At 37.6% G+C, this 25,827-nt stretch overlaps 1 protein-coding gene across 1 annotated transcript in view; it reads left to right on the top strand.

Annotated features, from left to right (window-relative positions):
* Gat (sodium- and chloride-dependent GABA transporter) overlaps window positions 1–25,827 on the top strand; it is a 144,873-nt gene that overhangs the window by 106,626 nt on the left and 12,420 nt on the right. Inside the window, exons 4-10 of the mRNA XM_090389844.1 lie at window positions 6,236–6,368; window positions 8,393–8,527; window positions 14,482–14,585; window positions 16,192–16,316; window positions 19,503–19,615; window positions 20,080–20,211; window positions 23,059–23,161. Of these exons, the coding sequence (XP_090245970.1) occupies window positions 6,236–6,368; window positions 8,393–8,527; window positions 14,482–14,585; window positions 16,192–16,316; window positions 19,503–19,615; window positions 20,080–20,211; window positions 23,059–23,161 (845 nt within the window). The remainder of the gene's footprint in view (window positions 1–6,235; window positions 6,369–8,392; window positions 8,528–14,481; window positions 14,586–16,191; window positions 16,317–19,502; window positions 19,616–20,079; window positions 20,212–23,058; window positions 23,162–25,827) is intronic.

The raw sequence follows: 25,827 nt of genomic DNA, 5'->3' as shown, positions 1-25,827 counted from the left end.
GCTCTATAAACTTAGCAGACTCGATGCAGACCATGGACTATTCCTTCCTTTTATTAACTACAGTTGTTTTAATACGATGGGAATATAACCTTAGTTAATGAGAATTAATTTCCACATAACTAATAAGGATAATTAATTAATAATCTTTATTGCATAGTACATATGAAATATGCTATGTCTTATCCAGTATGCCATTTAAGCTCAAGAAAGTGTGAATGTCGGTTAAAGATAAACTGTTTATCTTTCAGCATTAGTTAAAACTGCAGTGTAGTGTGTCTTCATGTCCAGTGGTTTTAATAGTTATAGATTGTTTTTGTCCTCTCAGATTTGCGGTTTTATTGGATGGCACGTCAAAAGTCAACGGAATTTCATCCATATTCCTGATTTGGCTAAGTTCGTAGTTGCTTCGTTTTCTAGCATTAAGGACAATTTTATGGAAATATTTTCTGTTCGTACTCAGCAGATATTCTCTGGGCTATTGTAGTCCTTGTTCGTAAACTTAACCCATTTCTTTTCATGAAGCGATAACACCAAGATTCAGTTCCTTTAAAGTCGTGTACCCCAATATCAGCTGCTCGTTTCCGTCTTAAGTTCCATTATCCAACTACACAAGTTTTTTCCCTCAAATTTGTCCCTTTATGTGGAATTTTACGAAGATTGTGCTTTGTTTTATCAGTTTTAATAAAACTTCCTGCTTCCTCCATTGACAAATCATCTTCCCAGTAGGCGGTGGTCCAAAATTTCGTCCTGCTGCTCTGTTCCCGTGTACTTTGGCATATTGTACTCCTGTTAGCTTTAAATCCAATAGTATAATTTTTCCTTCTTGATGAGTCTGCCACAGATTGGGGCTTAATAACTGGATTTCACTTGTTACTTCAACAACAGCCTTGTAATTACTGAAAGGTGTACTAACGTATAGTAGTTAACTATCCGTTAACCACTATACGTTAATTCTCGGTTTTGCGCGTATACTGTATTGCCATTTTCGGCTTCTAAGATGCAGGTCGACTTTTAAGGTATTTATAAGGGAAAAAAATGGAAAAAAATAAGCTTAAAATACACTTGTGTATTATGGCCAAAGGTTGCACAGTTGTTTTTTCCCCAAGAAACTCTGATTTTCATCCTGCAAAACAGGCATACCGACCATAGACCACACGCAATTAACAGATTGTATGTAGTCTACGGTCAATTGGCCTGTAAATAAACACCTGTACAGACAATACCAAATATAGCTAGAAAAGCTTCAGGAATGACTTATACGTAACCTAAAACTGCACCTATCAGTCATTTGTTTTTTGTCACTTTCAGAGTGGTTCCCTCGGCAGCTCTATATGAAGCCATTCTTTTCTGCCACGATTGGAAGCATTTCTGAAACTCGTTTGCTGATATCGATTTTAGTGTCCTCGACATACGCTGCTGAACTTCTTCCAAAAAACTAAAAAGGACCCTTTCAGTGAAGTTTTTGATACTTGGAAAGAGAAAGAAAAGTCAGATGGAGTCAAATGGGGGAGGGGGAAGGAGATTGTTCCATCTGAAAGATCCGATTTTCTGTCAGGAAATGCCTCGCCGATAACGCGGTGTGAGCTAGCATTATCGGCAACGCATTTCCATTCGTGATGAAACTTGTCCACTCACAATTCGCGCTTTTTCCGCATCACCTTTTCCCTCAAATGCTTCAGAACTTGGAGACGAAATGTCTGATTGAGTTTGTCCTTGATGAACGAATTCTAAGTGGGAAATTCTGATTTTTATCAAATAAAACGATGAATGTTGTTTTGCATTTTGATTTGCACACCCTAGCTTTTATCGATCTTGTTGAACTCTCAAGATATGTCCTCCTCTACTGTTCCACCTTTATGTCTCGGGATCATACTAAAATAGCCACATCTTTTAATTATATGATCAAGAAAAGTTTGGTTTCTTCTTGTTTACCTAAAAGGTCGATGCAGGTCTGTTGGTCGTGAGTTGTTGTTGTTGTTGTTTCTTTTGGTACCATCTTTGCATAGCCATTCTTCATTTCTAGATTGGCATTAAAATTTGAAGAAAGCTCTCTTTATCCATCCCGATTGTTTTGCTGTCATTTTTATTATCATTATTCGATTGGATGAACATTTTTCCGACAATTTTTCAACAGTTATGAACTTTTTGTAACACTTCGTAATAAACGATTGGATCTTTCCTCAAATTAAGCAAAAATTTCAATTTCGCCTATTTTTTTTTCATAGATTTTTCAGATATATTTGCATCTTTGAAGCAGAAATTACTTTATTATTCTGAGATACGCAATGCTATTACTTAGGATCACTAAAACGTTCGAGCGGTAAACGCAATACAAGATGCACTATACGCAGCAACTCATACAAACGTGGCCTGAGATACCGATGCTCTTTAAAAAAGAAGAACAACGTTAATTCGGTTCCATTCATGTGTTCATTTTCTCATTCATCATCAAATTACAGTGGGTGGGATGGGGGGGTCATTTACCTTCTTTATTATTCTTCTCCTATACAGCTTAAGACACGCAAACTAGTTCAGGTCCATATCCGGCGATTACATCATAGTTGATACTTGAGTGAAAAAAAGCGATCGACGTTTGCACTTGCCCTCGTGGGTAGCGCAGTTGGTATAATCGTTTTCCCCATCGGGTGGAAAAGACCTGAGTTCGAGTCCACTCGATAACGTGAGGAATTCTTATGAGCGATTTTTTGAAAACGTGGTTGAGTTGTTCGGTCTCGGGCGAGGGTAACATGGTTTTTTTTTTTTTTTCCAGAAACTCAGGAAATAGAAAATCGACCACAGAACACACGAAATTTACTGACAGTGTATAAGGAGCAATATGGACTTACTCGCTGATGCTCCTAAAAAACCATAATACATACAAACATTCGCACTCTCCCATGGCTCTATCACAGCAATGGCTTCATTCTCAGTGCAGGTAGATAACTCTTTAGCTCATCCTCCGATGATGGGAGACCTTTCACGCGGATATTTTGCAATGAAACTTGGATGTCCTCTATAGCCATCACTAGCAACTTTCCAAGACGGGCCTTGGCCTTGGCTGCTATGAAGATGAAGGAAGGCCTTCCATGTGACCACTTCAATAACCAAAACTGTACTGCATACTGCGAATTTAGTATAACAACTCTTCAAATGTGGTTTTAGGGTAGTCTTACTCGCAGAGCTCTAAAATTCATGATGCTATGGACTACTCCGGTTGATCAAGGAATTTCTGAAAAAGCAGCAGAAGATGCTGCTTTATCAGTTATCATTTCCTCCTCGTTTTTCAGGAGCTGGGTCTCGAGGACCAAGTCAAGGTTACCGTACTACTTCTTGGGATCATTTTCCAGTCGTGCACGGACTGAATGACTCTCGGACTGAGCTTGAGCGTAAAACAAATACTTTATTTATTATTCATTTGTCATTAGTATTTTTAATTCGTTGCGTATGATATTGTATCATCACTTTCATTCACTAATAGGGCAATGAGCGTCATAAACATGATGTCTGAAACTTTCTTCAGACATTGTATCTGTAGCTATTTGAGGGAGCTTAATGGCTTTATTCTTGAGTTGCAGCGTAAAAAAATCCGCTGGAAAACCCATACCATCGAATGTTTTCGACCAGAAAGAGCAAAATGTGTTTAATTCATAAAATATATCTCAGAGTACCAAGGATAGAGCAGTTATTTGAGAAACACAGTTCAACAGTACAGGATTCCATTCTCAGTAGGCACAGAAATGGTATTTCGCCTGGAGAAAAATGTAAACAAAAACGTTAGAGCCAATCAAAATCCTTCCAGGACTTCTGGGACATCGTGTAGTACTGTAATATGACAAAAACCCTCGATATTTTCTTGACATCTGAAAACGGAAAACATTTTAGTATAACTAATTCAATAATTTGAATGATAGACATAAATGTTTGCTTTCTTTTTGCAATTTGATGAATCGCATCAATGTTGCTGATACTGCACAATTAATAATATTCATCGAGGACTGTACAAGTAAAGAACTTCTTAAAAGTTACACCATTACTAGGAAGGACAAAAGGAGAAGATATATTTTCTGCTTTTGATAATTTTGTTAAAGATACTGATCTGCCTTTTTTTAAAATTAGTTTCTATTACAGCAGATTGCCTTATCTTTTCATTTCCTTGTGCAAAAATTATGATACATTTACAAACTTTTTAACATATCGCTGCATTATTAATCAACAAGTATTATATAGGAAGAGAGTCCCTACAGAAGGCGTTATGGGCATTACATTTAAAATGGTCAATTCTATTCAATGGAATAGAATTCCATTGAACAGAACTTCAGAGACGCCGATTTAATTTACAAAATGAAGATGATGACGAAGAACATCTGCTATACACTAACATTTGTTGACTCAGTAGATGCAATTTTTTTTGAGATTTCTCAAACTATTTGATGATATCAAAAAATTTCATAATGAAGGAGGCGATTTTTATCCACAAATAAAAATCAAAGAGTGGTTAATTAATTTGTTTCTTGGCAGACTTTACTACAAAACTTAGTGACTTAAATGTTGAGTTGCAAGGTAAAAATAAAAATTTAGTAGAGACAAGTCCAATAAGAACTTTACAAGTGTCTAAGAATGTTAAAGTCAAATTTAGAAGATTGCAAACCATTTTCAAACCATGCTAATATTTTTTGAGAAGAATCCTGAAACGGCTAATTATAATCCAATGGAATTTATTACTAAATTGAAATGGTTGAATGTGAAATTAATTCAAGATTTAAAGATTTTAATAAAATTGAACAGTTTTTGTTAAAAATTCATTCCAAAATAATTTAAATGCAACAAATACTTCAACTTACAAATTTCACATTTATTTGTTGCAAATCAAGTAGAACTTGATGTGGAAATACAGTAATTAAAATACAAAGTGACTTATATTTGAAATACAAAGAAAATATTTGGAAATGCACAAAGGATAAATGTCTTACTTTAACAAATATAGCTCAAAAAAACGGATTTTTGTTTTGGTTCAGTATATTTAGCAGAATCTGCATTCTCAAATTACAAAAGGTCCCGTGTTTGATACACGGGACCTTTTTGCCTTTCGCTTGTATTCAGCTTCGGGAGCATCCCTTTTCACCTTCCGACAATAATCGGCTATTCTATTTGCTTTTGTATCTTTGTTCCATCGCTGTGATGTCTTGATGGAAGCGCTCACCATATTAGTCGCTGACAGACCACAGTTTGGCAGGAAGAAATCTAGATTTGAGTGCAAGAAACATTAAAGGAGAGATCTAATAGGCTAAGAGACCAAAACGAGACTCTACGACTGCGAAGACGGACAGAAACATTGAAGAAAGAAAAGCAAGATTGGAAATGAGAAGACGGATATGGGGACATGAGTTGAACACATCGAATAAATACGCTAAATGCTGTCACGATGGAAAGGTTTCACTCGACCCACTGTCTGAGACACCTACTCTATTACGAGAGCTGCTTACAGGGGATACACGTGAAGCAAATAACTACAGAGAACATATACGAGAGTACAACTCAGCAAAGGCGTTTACATCAATGGGCGCAGAGATTAAATCAACGCCTGGAGATGGTCCATACTGTTTTAGAATACACGGCCAGATTCACCATTTCGTCTCACCGCTATATCCAAACGAGGCAAATAAGCTAGGATACGGACAACTTTATATTTTCGATTCTGCTGAAGCAACAACAAAATGGCTTGAAAAACAATTAAACCAAGGATGTATGGCCGAAGTAATGCAACAGTTGGACGAGATGCTGCGACAAGTTAACCCATTCGCTGAGTCATATAAACAAATGCATCAAATTACCCAGGCCAGTCGACAATGAACTTAGATAAGAGATGATATAATGCACCTACATCCAAAATGGAGGTTGCTGCAATATTTATTGAAGAAGACGGTGAACCACCTGCAAATAGAAACATATGCATATATCTCACAGATGACTGCTGTAGAATTATATCACCGCTAAACAAGAGTGGTGAAGACTGAAGGATCTAGATTAAACTATTTACTCCATAATCAAAAAGGTGGCGTATGTTACGCCGGGTACAACTAGTTTGATTGATTTCATTACTTTTCGATATATTTTCAAATCATATCAAATAAAAAAAATTAAAAAGTCAAACAATTTTCATGGTTCTAAAAATTAATTTTCCAGTTGTGTATGAAATCTGGATTTATTCCACTCTGCCTTTCTGTTTATTCTCTAGGAGGAACGTGTTACAAATCACTCATGGTTTAGGAGAACCCGGATACGTGCGCTGGCCTTTGGCAGGTACATTAGCGTTAGCTTGGGTCCTCTGCTATTTCTGCATCTGGAAAGGTGTTAAGTGGACTGGCAAGGTAAGCTCTAGTTTCATATACAGTGGATACAAAATTAATAATTTTTAAGAGTAAAGCATATATAGAGTGATTGTGAAATAAAATCTGCAGTTAGTTCAAGATCTTATATCTCTCAAAATATATGTTGAAGAGAGTTGAATGAATTTTTGGAATGATTCTATATTAAGCATGCCCTCGAGATACAGGGTGTCCCAAAAAGGTGTAACCAATTTTAAATGTTTGTAACAAATGTAATTTTAATGATAGAAACACAAAACCTGCGCTAAATGTGAGAAAAACAGTTGAAGTTTTTACTGACATTCAACATGTGCACCACTTGTCACGCGAACAAAAAGGTATAACCAATTTTAAATGAGAAATACAAACAATAGGAAACTAATAATCCGTTCTTTTCTTTTGCAGATTGTGACGGTTGTCCTGAAGTTTAAGTAGAGAGGTAACAAATGGATCCCGTGACCAAAGCACAGGTAGTGGAGTGGTTTATTGAAGCCCGGTCCGAAACGCAGGTTCAGCGTAATTTCAGGAGTAAATACAGGATAAAGCCACCAACCCGTAACAGCATCAGAAAGTTGTATCAGCTATTCAAGGAAACAGGTAGCGTCCATCCTAAGAAAAGCCCTGGTCAACCAGCATTGATGCAGGAAAGAGTGGAAGTTGTGAGAGACGCATTCTTCGAAAATCCGTTAGAACAGCAGCACAGCAACTGGCCATCCCCAAGACTGCAGTGCATAGAGTGTTGCAAAGAAAATTGAAAATGCACCCTTATAAACTGCAGATTCTCCAGCACATAACCTGGGATGACCGTGCGAAACTTAAACAATTTGCAGAAGACGTGTTGGAGAAATGGAACAAGATGAACGTGTAATGACACGGATTTGTTTCACGGACGAGTGCACATTTCATGTTTCGGGAAAGGTGAATAAGCAAAATGTCAGAATTTGGGAGACTGAAAACCCACACTGCGCGCAGGCGTATCAGCGAGATAGCCCAAAGGTGAATGTGTGGTGTGGCCTCATGGTTGATCGTGTTATTGGACCCTTTTTTTTTTCAAGAAGCGACTGTGAGAGCGAATAATTACCAAGACATGCTTCAGCTTTATGTGTATCCTCAATTGGATGAACTGCCAAATGGGGTTATTTTCCAACAGGATGGCGCGCCGCCACATTGGGCTTTGAGTGTGAGGAGGTCTCTTGATGACAAATTTCCTGGCCGTTGGATTGGGCGTGATGGTCCCATTGCGTGGCCACCACGTTCACCAGATTTATTCCCTTGTGATTTCTTCTTATGGGGATTCATCAAAGACAGTCTACAAGACACCCTGTTGCAGACATCGCAGACTTAAAGCGCAGGATTACAAATGCAATTACCATGATTAAGCATGACATCCTTGAAAAAACATGGGATGAACTTTATTACCGATTAGATATTGTTCGTGTGACAAGTGTTGAATGTCAGTAAAAACTTCAACTGTTTTTCTCACATTTAGCGCAGGTTTTGTGTGTCTATCATTAAAATTACATTTGTTACAAACATTTAAAATTGGTTACACCTTACACCTTTTTGAGACACCCTGTATTTACATAGTTGGACTATGTGACACCAACACCTTGATAAATGTAACTACAATTGTTTATTTATTTATTGACACTATATATTAGCATTTTCGAAGAACAGCAATTATTTATTAACAAAAGCACTGTCATAAGTGAAACGTGATGAACTAATTGGGAATGCAATGTGTACATAATCGATGCGTGGTATAACTGATAGTATGACAGTGGACGATACGTCTACTGGTATCATTTCAATATGACAGTCAGCACGACTAACTTTGGCAACTGTATTTAATATGAGCATAATTTTTGTGCATGATCTATTCCATTTTAATTGTATTTTATTATATTGTTCGCAAATTTGCCTTTAAATTAAGATTAAATATCTTTCATAGAAATCTGCGTGGTATAACTTATACCACATATTACACATTAATGAATTTCATGGTGTTTTGTTGTGTTGCATTACAGGTGGTGTATTTTACGGCTTTATTTCCCTACGTACTTCTACTGGTCCTTCTCATTCGTGGGCTGACTCTTCCAGGAGCTTCTGATGGAATCTGGTTTTACATTTGGCCGGATATTGACAGACTAGCTGATTCAAGGGTAAGTAACAGAGAGGACAGGAACGAATAATCACATTTGCATGCCAGAGATAATAGTTTCCTTTCGTTTAATAGTTCTGTGAAAGAAAGAATATCTAAAATCATGCATATAACAAATTTCCTCTTTTCTTCTTATTATTGTTTCTTGATAAAAAATAAATTGCTTCTTGTTTTTCTGTTAAGAATATATTTGGGGTCTTATGAAAATTCAACCGAATCAGGAAAATAAAAACTGTTCTGATTGGCTAAAATTTCTGTGTCACTTATACATACTGTAGATATGTTGTGTTTGGTTTTTTTTTTTTCGCCTTATTGTGATTAATCCTGTTAATCTGGTTGACTTAGTAGCCATAAATGCCCCATCACAGGCTTGATATAGCGCAGTGGTTAAGATCAAGTACACTTGTTTGAGTTGACTGTGATTAGAGTCCACGTGACCGGTAAATACGGTAATATTCTTGTGTTATGTACCTTGGAAGGGTCTTCTTAAAGGGTCTTCTATTCTAACTTTGAATAGTACCGAACGAAATCGGTCAAAAAAGAAACAGGTAAAGACATTCAAAATCACCTTTCTTGTCTTTACCCTGTCCACAGATCTTGTCTGGGACTACAGTAATTTTATTAAAACTTTATCTTTCTGCTCATTCTAAATATCAATCAGGTTGAACACCCCATGGACAATGTAATCTCGTGCTCGTCGAAGTCTGCTTCATGCTTATGCCCTTAACCAAAACCCATTTAGCCAGTTGGTGTCTTGGACGTGCTTCCTCAATCGAGAAATAAATTTATAATAATAATAATAATACCTGGTTTTAAGATGTTTCTTAAATTTTGTGGCATCATCAGCATGCAGATATTTTTCTTTTTCTTAAAGTGATCCGTCGAAAAGCACAACGAAAAAGAGTGCGGCTGCTAACAAGTACGTGGGATCAAAGTAAATGTGTCAACCAGAATGATTTATCGACATCCACCAGTCATGGCTAGAACTCGGGTCTCTTTCTATAGCATCCAGATTGATTTTTAACGATGTGAAATATTTTTTCTTCTTCTTCTTCTGCCCAACAACAGTCTGAAAGCTTTCTAAAAGCCTACAGGAGAAGGATTCCGCAACCACAACACGCTTCGACTTTATCAAAGCGACTGGAATTAGCTTCGAGCTGCTGACAGAAACCTTGACGTATTTAAAGTGTTAATATCGAAATATCCACTTAAGTAGGAGATTAGAAGTTTCGCAACAAGGTCGAATGTGAAATGAAAGTGAGACTTATCTCATTTTCTTGCTTTTCCATCTCTCTCCTCAACGGTTTTTATGTTTACCTAATGGCAATCAGTTTTTAAAGCAACAAACGAGCAATTTGGAATGTTTGCAACCATTTCCAAATATTCTACAGAAGTATGATTAATGATAATGTACATATTAAATATATATGTAATAAATAATAATAAATAAATTTTCTGTTTATACTCCGGGACGACCAAACGGTCAGAGGAGTTCACAAGAAGAGAATACAAGAAACAGCACCATATTCAGTAGTCAGGGGCTTGAACCCCGGTCACTCAAGGCACGTGTACTTATGCACCCGCGCGCCTGACCACTAGGCTACGGCGGCCTCTCTGATATATAAGACACTAATAAATAAGACACTAATAACAGATTTGGACTAGTTAACTGGGTTTTCTCCAAATTTCTCCTTTTAGTCATCCATACACTTTTCCTGTTCCACTCTTTAACAAACACGCTGTACTTTGAACCAAACACGAAATGAAGGCTGCAAAGTAACATGTTTTACTTTCTTGATGAGAGATATGCATCCATATCATAGTTAGGTACTCTAAAATTCATCGTCATCAGTGGTGTTTAACGCTGCTTATTTAACGTACCAACCGGAAGAGTAGAAAAGCACGAAAAATACAATTGGTATAGGATCTTTCACGGCATTACGCCAGGGGGAAAAAAGCATTCAAGAATGGCAGCATGGTAAAATAACATTATAGAAATAAGTCTGAATAGGCTTCCATTGACAAAGAACTCTAAAGTCAAGAGTTAGATCGCCTACATAAAAAAGTCAGACAGACAGGCAAAGCATGACATCCACAGGAATTACAGCGAACTGGAGCAACTTCTTTCCCATTCAGGCAGATCAGAAGCAACAGCAACACTGAGAACCTTCCACCTATAACCTTTACATGTGGCAAATTTCCAGAGGTCGCAGTCAACATTTCAGTCTGAAGGAAGGTGCTAATGTAGAACGCGACCCGAAACGAGAGAGTCTCCACGAGCATGTATCCCATATACAGAGTTCACAGATTATATCAGTCACCATCTTGAAAGAGAACTTAACTTTTCTCCCTGGTGAGATTCAGGAAGCCGAGGAACACCCACCATCCCAGCCAACTTGCAAAATGGCGGACAACAGGTTCCGTTGTAAACGCACCGAGAAATCGTCTACCTTCTGTTAAGACTCCAGAGTCGGTGTTGAACATTCAAAAGAGAATTTTAGCTAGCCCGGGAAAATCTATCAGGAAATCGTCAGAGCAAACTGGAGTGAAACTTCTTGTTTTCGTGTACTTCATTACCTCAAATTGAAACCCTATTGCGCGACGTGTGTCCAAAAATTACTGCCATCTGATGCAGCAAAACGTCTGAATTATTGTGAGTTCTGAACTATTGTGAACAAAACGTCTGAATTATTGTGAGCTCTTAACAAGACGTTGAACTCGACCCACCGTTTTATTTCATGAATGATGAGGCATGGTTCCATCCTTCTGGTCAAGTGAATTCTCATAACACTCGATACTGCTGTGCCGAAAATCCTAACAACTTACATCAGAAACCGCATCACGACCAAAAAAAAGGATATGGTGTGCAGTTTCTGGCAATCGAATGGTTAGCCCAATATTTTTTGCCACTACAGTGAACGCAGCAGTTTACCTTCAGATTTTTGAGAACTTCTACACTCAGTTAACAGAACACGAGCGTGAAAACTGCTACTTTCAACAGGATGGCGCTACATGTCACGCATCTCGTGAATCACTGGCCCGTGTTCATGACATTTGCACAGAGGAACGCACAGTTGGCAAAGGAGTGTGGCCGCCGCGTTCTCCAGTTTTCTCTTCGTGTGACTTTTACCAGTGGGGATATTTGAAAGAAAGGGTTTACGAGCACAACCCCCACATAATAAATGAATTGAAGGACAGCATTCGAAGAAATATCCAGGCTATCGACGTCACTGTTTTGCATCGGGTAACCTTGAATATGGTTACACTTGCACAAAAGCGTGTGGATGCACAAGGACATAATTTTCAGCATCTCTTATAACTGTGTGTACATTCGGAGAGAATAAATAAAGTTACTTTTGACTGAGTTTATTTCATTTTACTCCTGTCTAGATTTCTCTAATTATTTTGCCAGTAACTGGGACCGGTTTTACGTGAAACACCCTGATTTCACGTGAAACCGGTCCGTATGGATATACAGTACAATAAGAGCAAATACCTTAAAGTACTACGATTCCCTCCTCCTTATTTGGTGCTATGACCTTGTGCAAAATAATATTGTATATTTTCTGCAGTAAATCCTATAAAATAAATAGACTGGTGTTAAGAAACAAACAAAAAACATGTCAAAAAATCCGTTTATTAGAATAATTATGAAAAAACGTTTCAGACATTCATTTTAATGTATCTGTTCAGATACATTAAATGCACAAAGATTTCGATCTGAAATTACAGTTACGCAAAAGAGTTCATAAGGACTAAATGCTGATCGTCCAGAACCCATAGAAACACCATATTAAGGCATATGATCTCCTCAAGTAGCATTGTGGGCGTGACGTTGATTCTTCCTACTGAGAAAGAGACTATTAATTATCTCAGGTAATCAATTTTTTTTTTTTCTTGCGAAAAAGCTGACTCAAGTTCAGTCAGTGATGTTTCTGGGAGAGAACCACTGACTGGCAACCCTGATACCAGACTTGTACTATCGAATTAAGGTCTGGATCTGACTGATCGTTCCGTCTCAGCTATATGCTTACTCTGGGGGTAATTGAAGTAGCTGAGTAGTCATAAGCAACAGTTCAGTAGTACAGTACGATTAACGATTGTACTTCATGATTTTTTTAATCAATATCCTCGTACGTTGAGATTCACTAAAAAGACTCTGTGAAGACATGAATCGTTTTTCATTGAAAAACGTCCGGACCAATTGTTCCTGCAAAAGGATGAACATGAAAATCAACTGTCTCGTCTTGACCCATTGCAGTCTTAAATTCCTCGCAGGAAATCATGGATAATACGGCCACTGACATTGATTTTAGCCCACAACTCATTAAACCACCTTCTCCAAAACTGTCTTTCCGCGATCTCCGCTAGATGGAATCTGATTCACCATTCCTCCAGAATGAAGTGTGTTGAGATTCCAGTTGAAGGCTGTATCTAAGAGACTGAAGCTGTCAGCACTAATTCAAACAGAGCTGTTAAGAGAACACTGATCATTATGCACAAAGACCGCTTTCGTCAAACCTTCTGTAGATATTATGCCTAAATACAAATCATCTTCTGGATTCGGTAAGCGCTCTGGAGCAAGTTGCCTGCTATAAAGGATCCATGATGTCTCATATTTTGGGCCACACAATGATCATCTTGAGTGGAGGTGACATAAAGACGATCTTATACAAGTTTTAGCGATAGTTTGACTGTTTTAGAACTGTTTCCACAGTTCCACATTCAGCCTCCTGATCACTTCAGTTTGTCTTCGTCCTGCTTCCATCCTCCCGCATATTGCTTTCCACCTGAAAGACTCACCCAGTTTTCGTATATTCACGGTAATGGATAACTTGAAATCGATAGCGTCGGCTATAAACGCCAAATACTGGCGCTCCAAAAACAGGCGGTTTCTATATGGGGTGTAATGTGCAAGTGCATGATTTGCATGTTATAAGAGTTTATGGGGACTTTACATACGATATGTTGTTGTAATTGGGTTTTAGGAGCGTCAACAACTAAGGCCAATATTGCTCCGTGTAAATTGTCTGTAAATTGCGTGTGCTCTGAGGTCGAATTTTTGTTTTGCTGGCGAAAAACCAGAGTTTCAGGAGCAAAAACCATGCTACCCTCGTCTGAGACCGACTAACTCGGCCAACTCCTGTCATCGACGAACTCGGGTCTTTTCCATCCGATATGGGGAGGACTGCGATCCTACCAACTGTGCTACCCACGAGGGCCTCCTAACCATACAGTTTAATGTGTTGGAAAGCTGAAATTTTCCAACTTTCCAACACATTTAAATAAAACTATACAGTTAGCAAGTTAAATTTCAAAAAAAAATATCTATATAGGAGCAATTGCTGGTTTATCTAATGTTATAATTCTTCGAGATTAAAAGTCTACAATATAAAATTTCTTAGTTGTAAAACCATTCATAAAATGAACCATATTAATGATTCATTCACTTTTCCAATTTTTAAACAAAGGAATGGGGAATATACTCCTATTCCAAAAGTTATAATAATAATTTTAATTTTAATATACACGTAATAATTTTTATTTTCAATTTCAGATTTTATTCCGCTTTACTAACATATATGAAAATATATTTTTATATAAAGTCGCCACGTGCCTGCTTATACGCAAAGTCCTCACCACCGCTGTAACCTTTATGCGTGGATTCGTTTACGGGGTTTGTCTCGTAAATTAGAAATATTTGGGTCCACTTTTATTTGTATTTAAAAATATTAAAAATGTTCGCGTTTTTGAGTTTTTTCCTTAGCTCATTAACACACCAGTGTATTGTCATCAGTAATCTTCAATCTATCCATTTCCATCCATTAATTTCTACCCATTTAATTCCTTAATGCCCATATAATCGTACGAATGAATGAATTCTGGAATGATTATTTATAGTTATTCTAAAGGAAGAATGAACGATATTTACAGACCTATTCTTTGTTAATTCAGGTATGGATAGATGCAGCTACTCAAATATTCTTCTCCTATGGTTTAGGGCTAGGTTCCTTAATAGCCCTTGGCAGCTACAACAAGTACCACAATAACGTTTACAGGTAAGATGGTACAATTATTTTTACTACTCATAACCAGGATGTACTGTTTAGTTGATACAGAATTATGAATACAATTTTTCTTCCTCTAGCCCGTGGAGAACTGTTTCTGAGTGTAAAAATAAACTTTAATATTTTATATGATTTTGGGATTTGAAGGAATTCTTTCATTTTAAAGAACTTTAGAATGTTATTATTAAATTACCATGCTTGAACGGCAACCCATTTTTTACAGCGATGGAAACATTTCAGAAAGTTATTTTTTGTAACCCTTTTGTCTTTAGTTTGCACTTCTTCAATGTCTTTGAAATAATAACATTTTAATAATTCTTTTACCACGGAAAAAGAAAGGAAAATCGAATGGTGCGAGGGCGAGTAAGAAGCGCTGTTTAATCAAACTGGATGTTGTTCATACGTATTTTGCGAATCGTTACTAACACCTCGATCCTCAGAGAAACTTATGCCACCAATACATCTGGCTGTGTTTCGACGAATTCTCATCACATTCGAATTCATTGAAACAACTTCATATCGCTTTGGCAATTTAAACTTATGAAGATTTTTTTTAAAAGCACGTTTTAAGTCTGCAGTTGGTATGCTGTTCAACATTTTACCTATATTATGCGCCTAAACCAGGGCGAGAGAAACTTTGTGCATCTGCAACATGGACTGCAACTTCCAGTCATCTGTCAACTGCTAAACATGTCAGAACTTGCAAACTGTGGTATATTTCAAACTCTTTCATATCCGGAAGATTTATTTTGATTTATTTGGAGCTTTTGATTCTTGGAAATCTATCAAAAAATCTATTATTTTGAAATTTTATTCATTTTTAAAATAATCGCGCTCTTCGCAGAAATTACCTTCCTTTAGTAAAAGAATTATTATTGCTCAGTCTTCTGGTTCGAAAAACAGTTTAAAATAACCGTCATCAGAATTTACCTTAATGCTCTGCAACGCTGCCATCGTGAAGTCAGTTTTCACATTATTCTTTTCCATCCACGCCGCCACATACCATCCTTGTCAAAAACGTAAGGTCCTGTGCCATCAAGTTTTTTGGTGTTGATAAAAACAGCTTTTTCGATGATATCCTCGATGACAGTATAGTGGTTTTACCACTTATCACATTAGAAAAAAATCCTCCCTCGTTTGGAGAGGATTTTTTCTAATCCCATCGGATGGTGTGGGTATGTGAATGCTTAAAAAAAGGTTTCTTCAGTCGAGGCTCTAGTTAATCGATTTCAGGAGAAGGAAACTGAGTTTTTTGGCCAGCGAACACAAAGGCTATGTAAAATAGCGTTCCATCTGCAAGACACAGACCCAACAACATACCACGAAAAAGCAGGCCAAAGCCAGAACGACTGTACCCTCTTTGCTATGCGTTATCCTTCATGATGAAAGGTACTTTGGACGATGGGTCTTCTATAGAAATCTCGTTCATCCAACACTTTGAGTGCAGAAATAATGCACATGTAACCGGTACAAGCGCAAATATTTGGATATGTTTCACGTTAATCGATAAATCGTAGATTAGAACCTTATATAACAACCTAGTTCGAAATTATTGCTATTTCACCTTCTTTGTTATCCCTCACATTTACTTTTTCAGGGATTCTTTGATAGTATCGTGTATCAACAGTGGAACCTCCATGTTTGCTGGTTTTGTAATTTTCTCCGTAGTTGGTTTCATGGCGCATGAACAAAACAAACCTGTTAGTGAAGTTGCAGCCTCAGGTAATTATAGCTTTGATTTTCTAATGGGGGATTTTTTTTAAATGTGAATCTGTAGATATAAACAAGATGTAGAATTCAAAAGTGTGTATGAAATATTCAACCTGAAAAAAAATAATTTTTTTAAAAACCATTTATTTGTTCTAGAAATTATATAAAATAGGAAAGCCAATTGGAAATGAGAAAACAAAGACTCACGTTCATGTGTGAAAAACAATATTATTTTCAGTGACTTGCTAGTGAATTAGAAAATGATAAAAAGTTATTCAAATTATAGTAATATTTATAGAAAATTTCCTGGAATCACCATTACTTTTCCGGAACTTTTCAGCTACACCTGATACATTGTACGTGCATTCTGTGGTCAGTTTGCCTGTTTTGACATGTTTCAGACTAACCGGTAGAAAAATCTATGTAATCTTTGCCCGCAACCGACTAACTCATCCCCCTCCCACACACACGGTTTAAAAAGAGTGCATAAAACTTCGCCCCAATCAATCGCGATTCGAGTCCAGGCCTTTTCCACAAAGGGTGGAAGAAGAGTGATTATAATAACTGCTGTGCTACCCCAAAGTGCCATTCTTCCGTAGTATATAGGATAGTACAGTACCACCAGGCTGCTCCCTGGTGGCGAAGAAGCCTGCCATACATGCCTGTTTTGCAGAGGTTCTGCACAAATTCAGTTTATCAGGTGGAGATAGATGGGAGTCTAGGTGCCACCATAAACATAATGATTTACAGGATGGTAATTCTCAAACTTTTGTCACCCCTAGAGTCAAAAAATATTGTATTCGTAGTACACCCAAGGTGCAGTTTCCATTTTTTATATATTATTTAAAATAAAACAGTGGAAACTGCACCATATAACAGGATTACTCCCAATAATAGTACACTCGTGGGTAGGACAGTTGGTAGACTCCCCATCCTCCACCACACAGGGTGGAAAATACTTGAGTTTGAATCCCGTCGATGATAGTACAGCACCACCAGGAGGAATTTTTATGAGCCTTTTTACACACCGTGGCTGTGTTAGTCGGTCCCTCCCGGAAACCCGTGTTTTTCTTCCTGTTATAAACAGAAAATCGACCACAGAACACACGCAATTTACAGACAATATACACGGAGCGATATGACCTTAGTCACTAATGCTCCTAAAACTCAACTACAACAACCCAGTAATCAAAGCTTTCTGATCTTTCTGAGTAATTATAATGTAATCTGCGATAAGTATCTCTGTCTAAGCATAATAAAAAAGTTTATACTCTTATAATGTAATGAATTTTATTTATATGGATTACTGAATGTTCATCTATGTACACGAAACTTAGTCTGAACAGAGGATTTAAATAAATCAATAAATTTTTCTTTATAAACACGGTCAACTCGAACGCATACACTACTGTACTCCCGTTAACCAATCGGCTACGTCAAACCTCATAATCTGATGGTCATAATCAATCATAATCATTTAGAAACACCCCAAACTGCTGTGGTATGCCAATTGAGAATCGCTGACACGGAATATTACATCAGTCTTAGGTTATACCGATCCTCGACTATGCCACTTTTTTAAGCTGGCCATTTGCTGGAATATTACTGATCGTATCAAGAATTTTTATATGGTCCTCCTTTCGCTTTCCAGAGAACTTGCGTTCTATGAGTTCGGGTTGATACATTTTTTTTTTTCTTCCCAAAAACCAAGACGTCAGCTTTCTTTGTTTGGTTTTCTGGTCTGTAGGGTTTCCTCTGAGTTTTCATTCTTCAGACCGAGACGCCTTTTTTTAGTTATCAGTATTCAGTTCCGATAACCAGTATTCAGCTGATTGTAAAGATTGAAGTGCAGTTGAAGCGGACGTCCAGATTTCTGCACCATAGAGTGTTGAAGGCTGCAGAGATGTACTGCTATAGAACTCTCAAAACTGGAGTTGGATAAAATATCACCAATGACTTTAGTATATCGATAAAACTGATTTGCAGTCAAGAACTATACCACGGTCCTTGTGGTTGGATCGCAACAGGTATTGATTGCTGAGAAGCATACATTCTCCAAGCTAAAATCAAATGAAAAGTCTAAAATGAATTTTCTATTTTTGCTCCTTAAGGGCAAGGTACAGATAAGATAAATCTTTATAAAGATAAGATTAAGATACAAGACAGCACCGTCGTATTTAGCACTCAATCGAGCTTTAGGCGTGTACTGTTGTACCCTAATGTTTGACCACTCGTCTACGGCTGCCGTCTGTTCAAAATAGTAATGCAGGCTTAATGTTCCTATTATGGAAAGTCTGTCTGTTCCTCGTAAGAAATGTGGGGAATAAAAGTTAGTTGTTCCAGAAGTTGTTGGATACAAATCTTGCTTCTAATAATTTTGTACGGGAGTTAATTAGAAAGCTTAAAAGAATGACAGATTAGAAGCAAATTAAAGGGAAAGGTGCACCATTAACACCCCGGAGAAGGCATAACCGTTAAGGATTGACTGTTGTCGACGTAGAAGTATCGAGTAGATGATGACAACCTCCCTTAACTTCTCCAACCAGAACCGAACGTGCGTTTCACGGCTGGATGCCTTATGCATTGGCATACGAGAGGCGAATTTTCCCCAAACTCGAGCCCATTACAGCAGCTTGTCACAGTTTAAGCGCTGGTGTCACTTTTCAACCAATCTGCATAATGTGACAAGTACATCCCTTTTCCCTCATAAATTCAGCTCATGAATACCTTTTATATTTTTTATTGTTTTTAGTATTACTCCAGTAAACATGCAACAACAAGTGTTATTTATTCGCCTGGGTTATCCATCAAGACATGAAGTTCTGAGGTGATATTGCAAGACAGCTGTCACCGAAGAAGTGGGAAGAAAAGACCAAGAAACGTTTGACTCCATTATGTACATCTTTTATCGAAAATAAACATGATAATACCAACGTAAGTTTTGAGTGTTTTATCTTCAAACAACACAGTTCACGTAAGCATCGTGCCACCCAAAAAATATCTGCAATTTTCTGTTTAACAACGTCACCAAATAAGTTTATAAATTCTGCAAATAATTTTGTGATTGATTGTACACGCTCCATTCAAGTGGATGTTTGAAGGTGAAACCATTGATGATTAAATTAAATTGATATTGATATAAATAAGTAAGACCTCTTATAAAATGAACTAATAACAATTTGCGTACGTTATTTTCAGGACCCGGGTTAGCGTTTCTGGCATATCCATCAGCTGTATTAAAGCTTCCAATTTCTCCTTTATGGGCCGTGTTGTTTTTCCTTATGATACTCATGTTGGGACTGGACAGTCAGGTAGGTGACCCCTGTGATGAATTTCATGGTGTCAGCGCGAAAGTGGGGAATAACATAGCGTGTAAAAATAAACTGACGTGATACGAGTATTTAGTCATTAAAGTTGTCGTTTGTGTTTTCTGTATAAAAAAACCACTTTAAAATAAAGTTCAATATCTTTTAATAATTCGCTCAAATGTAAATTTTTGAGTGATCATTCCCTTAGAAACACCAATAGTATTTTCTTAAAGAAAAAAAAAAAAAAAAAGTGAAAAAAGTATACAGTACAGTCTATATTTTCCCCAATTTTGAAGTCTTAAAATTTACAACTCAGAATTTGTTTATAAAGAATATTTATTAAATATTTATTATAAATAAGAATGTTTCCAAAATCTGTTAGAAAATAATAAAATTGTTTATTTTAGAATTATTGTAGTTATTATTATCGTAACAATTTTGTTATGAGGGTAATTTTCTACTTTTAGTTTTGCACAATGGAAGGCTTCATTACAGCGGTAGTAGATGAATGGCCGCGACTGTTGCGCCCCCACAAAGAAATTTTCATCGCAGTCGTCTGCGTTGTTTCTTATATCATGGGACTTTGTTTTGTCACGCAGGTAACTAAATAACTCTCTATATTCCTACGAATTTTGTTTTCAACAATCGTCCATTAAATGTAATAATAATAAAATTGTTTAATTAAATATACTAATAATAAAACTGTTTGGTAACCTTAAATGCGTTTTGTCATACTCAATTGATTAATATATTAAGTTTATGGTAGGTGGAATTGCGAAAGTGATTGTTGAAGTCCTCTCAACCGAGATAAATGGAATGGTTTTTGCATTCACAAGGGTGACCACAGTGGTCGTCTCAGACAGCCTTTAAAAAATTCTATACAGTGAGACCAACTGATGTTACCATCATCAGATTCTAAATGCGAAGCATTGAAGGAATTAATCATAGATGATGCACTATGATGCAGTGACAAAGGAACTGGATGCTAAAAATAACTTTGATATCATATACTTGGAGTTCATGAAAGCTTTTGTTACTGTTGCACATAAAAGACTGCTGTACAAAGTGGAGCAGTATCACATTAAGGGCAAGTTCCAGCTACGGATAAAGGAATGGTTAGTGTCGAAGACAGAGAGTGGTTATAAATGGGCAATGCTCTTCTTCGCGTAATGTTATTAGTGTAGGCCTCCCCCAGAGTTCGGTGCTGAGTCCATTGTTGTTTTCTGTATTTATCAATGATATTGATGAAGGTGTATCAGACTTAATGTCTAAATTTGCAGATGATACGAAGGTTGGCAGGGTGGTTAATGACCAATGACAGTGTGCTACTGTTAAAGGATCTAGAAAATTAGACAGATGGACTGAAAAATGGCAATTGAAGCGTAACATTGACAAATGCAAAGTAGTGTATTTTGATTTACTTCTGGTATACATTCTAATTTACTGGCCCACTCTATTTCTCTGTTCGTTGTACTCATCAGATTCATTAGGCCTATAACACATTAAGTGAATCAGTGTTTTAATTCAAAGAATGGGTGGACAGTGCAATGTTGAGTCAGTTTGGTGCGACTACTCTCATTTTTGCTTTCCCAGTGTTTAGTCGCACCAAACAGACTCAACGTCGCACTGCCCACCCATTCTTTGAATTAAAACACTGATTCACTTAAAGAGGTACATGTGGACATGTGTGTGTATAGGTAGGGTGGCTCCTAGAACGTCCGTTCAAATCCACCTCGTTTCTTTGTACGTTGAACAGACTCTGCAAAACAGGCCAGCGTGTAATATAGTGCAATGTTCGTGTAGTTTAATGCAGGTTATGTTGTTGTGTTATGCTGACCTCTTGGCTACCCAGAAGCAGCTATCACCAGGAAGGCTGCTTCTAGATACTCGTCCACACCACGGGAAGGTGGGCCAGTTCCAGTAGATGGGACGCATAAGGTCTCAGGTTATGAGACAACAACACCTAAAAAAAAAAAAAAAAAAATCCTCTGGGGGCCCAATCCAGAGCTTAAAAAAAAAAAAAAAAAAATATATATATATATATATATATATATATATATATATAAATAAATAAATAAAATAAATAAAAATAAATAAATAAATAAATAAATAAATAAAAATAATAATAATTAAAAAAAATAATAATAAAAAAATAATAATAATAAAATAAATAAATAAATAAAAAAAAAATAAATAAAATAATAAAAAAAAAATAATAATAATAATAATAATAAAAATTAAATAAATAAATAAATGAATAAATAATAATAATAATAAATTAAATAAATATTTAATTTATTATTATTAAATTTAATAATTTATTATTATTAAATTAAATAATAAACGTCGCACTGCCCACCCATTCTTTGAATTAAAACACTGATTCACTTAAAGAGGTACAGTTCGACCAAAATTTAACCGATTGCAAAGTAACAAAAACTGATCTGGACAGGAAAAAACAAGCTACAAAACATTGTTGACATGTGCAGTAGTAGTAAGGCTTTGGTAACAACGATTCTTGTTAAATTTTAGCCGCACCTTGCGTGTGGCCCACTTCACTTCACTGCATAACAGTGCGGCCAGCGCTTACTAACAAAAAAGAAAGAAAAAAAAAGTATTACCCGGAGAGTTATTACATATGGGTAGATGTATTGTGTCTGCAAATTGCGTGAGTTCTCTGGTCGTTTTGCTAAACGCAAAACTCCAGTTTCCGGGGTGAAGACCTTTCTATCTACGCCTGAGACCGACTAACTCAGCCACGGAGTGAAAAAAGCAGTAAAAGTTCCTCACGTCATTGACGCCATTCGAACCCAGGCCTTTTCCACCCGGTGTAGGGAGGACGGTGACGATACCATTGTGCTACATGCTCAGACAGCGGGTACGAAAAGGTTGCCGATCCCCTGCTTCTATCCTGACTTCCAGAAATTCTATAGAAAAAAAGTCTCAGCAACTTACGTCTCAGAATCTTTGACGTGAAGAATATTTATTGGCCTTTTTGATCTCGTGGCTGAGTTAGATGGTCTCAGGCGAGGGTTGCATGGTTTTCGTGTCCCAAAAACTCCAGTTTTTCATCCAGCTGACAGGAAAATCGATCACGGAACACACAATTTACAATCAGAATCGGTACATACGGAGCAAGCAATATGGCCTTGATGCACTGTATGGTTTAAGGCGCATTAGCGCCTTTAGAGTCGCCGATGGGCCTTAAACGGTACAGAAACATCAACAACTCAGAATCTTCTTTTTTTTGCTTCGAATCCACTTTGCGTGCCCCTGACCTGAACTGTATACATAATTTAAAAAGAGGAAATAAAAAAATTGATACTTAATAATACTTTTCGATAAAGCGTATGAGTAGCACCAATAATTTTATAATTTTAGTCTAAAAAAATAAAATGAATACATTTTTCTACCGAAATTTTGACGTTATCGTTTTAATTTTTCAGGGAGGAATGTACGTCTTCCAGCTCTTCGATTACTATGCAGCGAGTGGAATCTCCCTTCTCTTTTTGATTTTCTTTGAAGTTGTTTCTATTTCTTGGTCTTACGGTAAGTTCATTGTCGATGTGGCGCCTTTTGTTTTTAAAATATGCAGGTAATGGTAAATTTTCGTTACATTACTGTACATAGACATGAGATGTGGTTTTTTTTTTTTTTTATCGGCGAGCGATGTACCTTAGCGGGATAATTGCTGTAAGCAGGATGGAATACATGGAATTCATGGAATTCAGCAGGGTATTTGTTTGTGTGAAAAGGTTTTATCAACCTGGAAATATTTGTATTGTTTGCACCATGTCAGACAAGATTTCCGTGGAAAGGGACGAGGAGAACAAAAATCATTTGTAATGAAGAATATCATCTTGGTCCTGTCTTAATTCTACGTTCCAATTTATACCAAAATGTTCATTTGTGTGGAAGCGTAGGTTTTGTGCTGGCAACTGCAACGTTCCAATGTTATTGTTTTCAAACCACTCGTTCAAAATCATTGCTTTGTAATGTAGAGCGTTGTCGTGTTGGAAGATTGGTACGGACTGCTTCCATAATATTTGCACAAAGTAGGATACACTGGATTGTACAGAACATCAACGTACGACGCAGCACTCACGGTGCAATACACTGCGACCAGGAGCCCGAGTCCATATCACTACAAATACCCCCAGACCATGATGCATCCTCTTCTCACCTTCATACTTGTGGCAACATAGGCACTCAGGTAGTAAGCGTTCTACATACCTGAACACAATATAATACATAAGGTATAAGGTATAAGGTATGTTCGTGTCAGACGGCACCTGGGATTTCTCCCATCTCCGCGTGTGTTTCACTGTATCGAGGACAGTACACTGTCAAGCCAGAGACTTGAAAGTGTGTGGGTCGTGTCTGTGCAGTGTGATATGTTGTGCCCATTGTTTATCCGGCTAATTGGCCGCCAGGCCCCTAGTGGGGCCCGACGTTGCCCATACCCTGCCACGTGGAGGCTAGCCGGGTGTATCCAGTATCACAACAATTTGCTCTGGCAGGTCCTGCCACCTAGTTTCCTGGGATTTCAGTGGCTAGGGCCTATTTAAAAAAAAAAAAAAAAAAAAATTTTATGCATTTGACATTAATGCTTAATGGGATTGCTGTTAGGAAATCGCTGGTTAGGGTTGAACACTAAAGAGATATGTTAAAGGCCAAATAGGTCGGGCAAAATTTTGATGTTATTAAATTTAGACATGTAACGCTAGATAAAAGCTGATAGTGTTAGATATCTTAGAGATTTGCACAAAACCGGTAGAATTTAGACGTTGGTTATAATTTGGCGGCATTGTTAAGGGGTGTACTAGGTCGATTTAGTGAGAGAGAGAGAGAGAGAGAGGGGGGGGGAGATTGAAGACTGGGGAGGAAACAGATAGAAGAATAGGGACGGATAGAGTAGGCATCCCCAAAGAGGTCAGTGGAGACGAGCCCCACCAGGCGAAATATGGGGGGTAGGCAGGGAGGTGTGTGTGTGTGTGTGTGTGTAAACTGTGTCGGGGTGGTTCCCAGGCAAATGCCCATCTCCACCTAATTCTTTATTTTACAGAAAACTGTAAAGTGGGCCTGAAATATAGCTAAGAAATTGAAATTCCAGAACAAGAATTTTTAATGTGTAAATTAATTTACACTAGTACATCCAATAATAATGTCCAAAATTTGAATAGGAAAGATTACAATAGTATTGAAGGAATGTTTGTGAGCTTAATGTGTTGTTTATGTCAGGTCACTCTGCCATCAGGAAGCAGCTGACAACTTCAGCTGCAACCTGATGCCCGTCCCCGGCACGTGGAGCCGGACCTGCTTCTACTATTATACTCTAGAGTGCTGCTAAGCACAAACATGCACCCAACAGAAGAAGTGCAATACTGTTGGGTGCCAACATCCCTGGTCTCAGGCCGCCCAAACCCAAGAACCAGGGAAGAGAAAAAAAAAAAAAAAAAAAAAACCACCGTAGTGGTACATGTTCAGGAGCCCCAGACCGAACAAAAAGCCTCCCGGACTGAAGCTCCCGAACCCAGATGCAATCATGCATGATGCAAATACGCTGCCAACTCTAGATCTGAAAAGTTTCTGATTATAGTTCTTCTGGCGAACACCGCAGCTGCAAACCTTTGTAAAGCCTGGAAACTAGAAACGTCTTTCAAGAGGATTCCTACGTTGTCCTCGGCGAAGGGAGAAACCTCATCAAAGAGACGACGACGTTCCAACCCGTAACAGGGGCAATCAAACAACACATGTGTCCAGGTTTCCGTCTCACCACACGAGCACCACGGGTCAGGCTCCAATCCTCTTGAATACAACTTATCACGAAATGATCCGTGGCCAGTCAAAATATAGCTTGTAGACATCGAAGGACAAAACCAGGACGACACTGTCTTCGATGTAGCAAAATCCGCGAGCGGAATAATTTTCCTTGTGATCTCGCCAAAACTAGAAGAGCTCCAACGAGCCCTCCACATAGCAATCAGGGAGTTCCAAATTTTGACTTTCTCGTCCTTAGCATTAGCAGTCAGATCAACCGAGATACCCAAACATTGAGCTGAGATACCTTTTCGTAGAGCATACAGCATGCCACGATATAGAATGTACAAATCTACAGGTATAGTCCCTGCAAGCACCTGCAGTGCAACCGTTGAAACAGTCCTAGGAGCATGCAGAAAAGCCAACAATATGGATCTCTGCAACGACATCAGCTG

Source organism: Mastigoproctus giganteus, chromosome 2, assembly GCF_048544385.1.
Source record: "Mastigoproctus giganteus isolate SK-2022 chromosome 2, ASM4854438v1, whole genome shotgun sequence".
Classification (NCBI taxonomy): domain Eukaryota; kingdom Metazoa; phylum Arthropoda; class Arachnida; order Uropygi; family Thelyphonidae; genus Mastigoproctus; species Mastigoproctus giganteus.
This window is presented reverse-complemented; position numbering and strand designations above follow the sequence as displayed.